This window comes from Microcaecilia unicolor, chromosome 3, assembly GCF_901765095.1.
Source record: "Microcaecilia unicolor chromosome 3, aMicUni1.1, whole genome shotgun sequence".
NCBI lineage: Eukaryota > Metazoa > Chordata > Amphibia > Gymnophiona > Siphonopidae > Microcaecilia > Microcaecilia unicolor.
Genome location: NC_044033.1, coordinates 196,055,884 through 196,060,294, shown reverse-complemented (window position 1 = coordinate 196,060,294; position 4,411 = coordinate 196,055,884). Strand labels below are relative to the sequence as shown.

The window sequence follows — 4,411 nt, the reverse complement described above, 5'->3', positions numbered from 1 at the left end:
ATTTCACCTCCCAGCCCCGGGAAATCCCCAGCAGCGGCCTCTGCCCGACAACGTGGGCGGGGATTCCCGGCAAAGAGCACCGGCAGCGTACGTCACTAGCTGCCCAAATATGGGCATCGCTTCTTCCGCCGCCGCTGTTCCTGGCACACCCCGCCCCTCTGACGTCAGCGCGAGGAAGGGAAGGTGCGGCGCGTGGCGTGGGCAGTGACCGCGCGCCGCCGCTTCCCAGAAAGACGCGCCAGGGAGGAAGCTCGGGGGTTCCCCGTTCACTGCCCTCCTCTTCCCCCACCCCACCCCCCACACACACAACACTATGCAGAACAGATTAGAGAAGGCAACGGGTTTTACTTTAAATAAGACAATAAAAAACAGCATTCGCACATCTGTACACAAGTGCCCGGGGGGGCTGCAGTGTCCAGACAGCGCAGCCCCCCCGACTCTTTAAATAACACAGTAGCAACGTCATCTGGTACCAGCAGAGAACATCAGAGCACAAAAGTCCGTTCGCTCGGTGCATGCACCGGGGCTCAGAAGGCCTGTTGCATCTTTGAGGTGAGCAGCAGTTGGCAGCCCTTGTTGACGTGGCTCATCACCTTTTGCTTCAGCTGGGCCACCTGGTCCCGCAGCAAGGTAGCCGTGCTGGCCAGGCCGCTGTTCTCCGATTTCAGCAGCTTGACCTTGTCCTCCAGCCGGGCGATGCGCTCCAGCTTCCTCTTGCGGCACTTGGTGGCCGCCAGGCGGTTGCGCTGCCGCTTCCTCTCCACCTTGATGCGCTCCTGGTCCTCCATGTTGATGGGGGAGAGGGGTGGGCTGCCGTCCCGGCTCTGCAAGCCCTCGGGCACTGTCTGCGGCTCCTCCTTGAACACCTGCTGCAGGCGGGGGTGGCTGCTGCTGCTGCCCCCGAACGGTTGCCCCTGGGGCAAGTAGCTGATGGTGGCCGTAGGGTAAGTGGAGGTGTTGTAGCTGGTCAGGTTGGTGTAGACGGGCGGAGGCTCCGGGTGTAGGGGGGCCCCGAACACGCTGCTACCGCTGGAGGAGGAGGGGGCAGCGATGGATACGTTGGGGGGCGCCATGTGGTTCAGTTTGTGCAGATCGTCCAGAGCCTTGACGAAGCCGTCGGCGAAACCCTCCTGCTCCTCGGTCACCCCGCGGGGGTAGAAGTACTGGCCGGGACTGGGGCTGGTGGTGATGACTCCGTTGCTGTTCTGAATGATCAGCCGCTCCAGCTCGGGCGAGGCCAGTTTCAGCAAAGCACCTCCGCCGCCGTCCTGCGCCGGAAAGAAGCCGCCGGTAGCCACCGCCTCCTGCCCCTCGGTTGCCTGCTGGTGGCTCCTCAGCTGCGACTTGAGGCTGCGGTAGGGCTCGGCCAAGTTCAAGGCCATCGTCTGCGCCTTCAGCAGCCCCGGATCTGCTCGCCCGTAGCCGGAAAGAAAGGAATCATCGTGATAGAAAGGTTGTTCCATTTTCGTGCACATAAGCGAGCAGAGCAAGGGGTGGGTTGGGGAGGGGAGTCTAGCACCGATCCACCTCGGGTGTGCACAAGCCGGATCGCTCTTCGGGAGAGCAGCAGGGGGAGCGGAAAGCGCTGAGAAGAGGCTGTTACCGTACCGTCTCTGACGAGCCCCCGCCGCTTGTCTGCACCGATCTCGCCTCTGTCGCTTCTGTGCACTCGCTGCTTCTTTCTGACTTGCCGCCTGCCCACGTGTACTTATAGCGCCGCCCGAGGCGGAAGCGGCTGCCATTGGCTGGGAGCTGGACAGGGGTGGCGGCCATTGGCCGGGAGGAGGGGCGACGGAGGCGTGACGTCAATGCCAGGAAGTGGGCGCTCCGTGCGAGCATGTGAGGGAGAAGCGGCTGGTGATCTGCTTCCCCCCCCCTTCCCCCCCCCCTCCGCAGGCTGCTGAGGGCAATTCCCAGGGTGGGGAGAGAGCGAGCTCATTCCTCCCCCCCCCCGGATGAGGCTCCCCTAAAGCTGCTGTTCCTCTCCCCCCCCGCCCCCCTTGTTTTCTTCTCTGGAACTGCACGTGGGTGATGAGAAGGTCAAGCACCCAAAACAAGGGGGGGGGGGGAAGGGGAATTGGGGGGTTCCCGCGCCGGGGAATGTGACAGCTGCCAAGCACGCAAGCATGGCTACTGCAAGAGGCTGACACCTCTACCCATAGATCCCCAGGATCCCCCCACCCCAGTGAAGACATCCCTTCAGGCTTCTTCTTTTTTTAGACAACGATCCCTCTCCTTCTCGACCACGTCTGTCTGTAGCCCTAGTACATCTTGGAGGTACAGCCTTCAGCAATGGACACAGAACCTGCAATGCAGATTCATCAAAGATCTATGAAAGCTAAGATACTGTTCCAGTCCAAGAGTGGAAGATGACAAATGGCAAGATGACCAGATGTTGCAAAAGCAGTACCTTTATTTATTTATTTATTTATTTATTTATTTATTTATTTATTTATTTATTGCATTTGTATCCCACATTTTCCCACCTCTTTGCAGGCTCAATGTGGCTTACATTACATCATGAATAGTGGAAATACATGAGAAAATAGACATTTAGTATTGCAAAAGGGAGGAGTGGCCTAGTGGTTAGGGTGGTGGACCTTGGTCCTGAGAAACTGAGTTTGATTCCCACTTCAGGCACAGGCAGCTCCTTGTGACTCTGGGCAAGTCACTTAACCCTCCATTGCCCCATGTAAGCCACATTGAGCCTGCCATGAGTGGGAAAGCAGGGGGTACAAATGTAACAAAAATGATAATAATAAAGCATGATAGTAATATAACAAGCAAATATCATAAGGCAATACTGGATATATGTGTAGTTGTTCACATTTGTTGATCTTTGTGGTATGCCTTGTCAAAGAGATGGGTCTTCAGTAGTTTGCGGAAGTTAGTTAATTCATAGATCATTTTTAAGTTGCACAGCAGCGCGTTCCAGAATTGGGTAAAGAACAAGTCCCAGCCAGTGAAGCTCCACACAGGCTGTGTTTCGGCTGGACAACCTTCATCAGGAGAATCTGTCCATGAAACAGAATTTTACCAACCGAAAATGTCAAACACTGCGTTCATTAAACTGTATGATCGACATAAATTGGATGATCCACAGGGGAATAAATCTACATTTACATGAACCTACTTCATACCAGCAGTCCAAACCAGAATATCCACATCAGTACACAAACTGATTGAGCTATTCTTGAGGACCACTAAGGACCCCTCCTCCCCTGCTAATGCACCTCACTCCTGTTTAGAAGGAATGGATCCAAAGAAGCTTAGCAGAGATTAGGAAGCAACACCAGTAATTGGGAAGCAAAGCCAGTACTAGGCAAACTTTTACAGTCTGTGTTCTGATCATGGCTTGACAGATTCAGCTTCAGAAGTTGGAGAACAAGGCCAGTGCTGGGCAGACTTCTACAGTCTATGCCCTGAAAATGACAAGGACAAATCAAGATCAAGTATACATATGAAATGTCACATACCATATGTAATGAGTTTATCTTGTTGGGTAGACTAGATGGACCGTACAGGTCTTTATCTGCTGTGTGTAACCCAAATAGGAATGAGAAAAACTGCATCAGAAAAAACCATGATTGCCAAGCATAGACTTTAAAATATGATTTGGGTCTTTTGAAGAAAAATCAACCCAGAGACTCAGTTACAGAACTCCCGGACTCGCCAAAGGGCACATTAGGATGCATTACAGAAGGCACCAGATCAACCCAGGAAATATTCCTGAGGGAAATTTCAGTAGCATCTTTTAGATCTGATCATAGAGCATGAAGTCAGTAATTCCATCTCTTGCATAAACTGTAAGAAATCTCCAGGGAGCAATAATTTTACAACAGAATTCTAGGAGAACATCAGAGACCCCAGGTAGGACAGAGAAGGAGTAGCATAGTGGTTACAGCAGCAGACCAGAAGACAGACTGGGATTCAGATCCCATTGTGGCAAGTCACTTAACCCTCCATTGCCTCAGGTACAAACTTATAAGCCCTCTGGGGATAAGGTAATACCCAATGGTCCATCTAGCCCAGAATCCTGCTTCCAACAGTGGTCAATCCTCATCACAAGTACCTGGCAGAAACCCAATTAGTAGCACCATTCCATGCTACCAATCCCAGGGCAAGCAGTGCCTTCCCTACGTCCATCTCAATAACAGACTATGGACTTTTCCTTCAGGAACATGTCCAAACCTTTTTTTAACCCAGATACGCTAACCGCTATTACCACATCCTCCTGCAACGAGTTCCAGTGCTTAACTATTCATTGAGTGAAAAAAATATTTCCTCCTATTTGTTTTAAAAGTATTTCCATGTAATTTCATTGAGTGTTCCCTAGTCTTTGTACTTTTTGAAAGAGTGAAGAATCGCTTCTCTTTTACCCATTCTACTCCACTCAGGATTTTGTAGGCCT

The 4,411-nt window shown here is 52.3% G+C and overlaps 1 protein-coding gene across 2 annotated transcripts; it reads right to left on the bottom strand.

Annotated features, from left to right (window-relative positions):
- Nucleotides 1-325: 325 nt before the first annotated feature.
- Nucleotides 326-1,677, bottom strand: JUNB (JunB proto-oncogene, AP-1 transcription factor subunit). Of its 2 annotated transcripts, XM_030196949.1 has the most exons (2): nucleotides 909-1,677; nucleotides 326-866 (listed from the first exon to the last, which is right to left on the bottom strand). In XM_030196949.1, the coding sequence occupies exons 1-2, from the start codon at nucleotides 1,473-1,475 to the stop codon at nucleotides 528-530; spliced, it is 906 nt and encodes a 301-aa protein (XP_030052809.1). In that variant the 5' UTR covers nucleotides 1,476-1,677; the 3' UTR covers nucleotides 326-527. The 2 variants fall into 2 exon arrangements, with proteins under 2 accessions (XP_030052809.1, XP_030052808.1); XM_030196948.1 differs by having other exon boundaries at nucleotides 326-1,677.
- Between the last annotated feature and the right edge of the window lie 2,734 nt (nucleotides 1,678-4,411).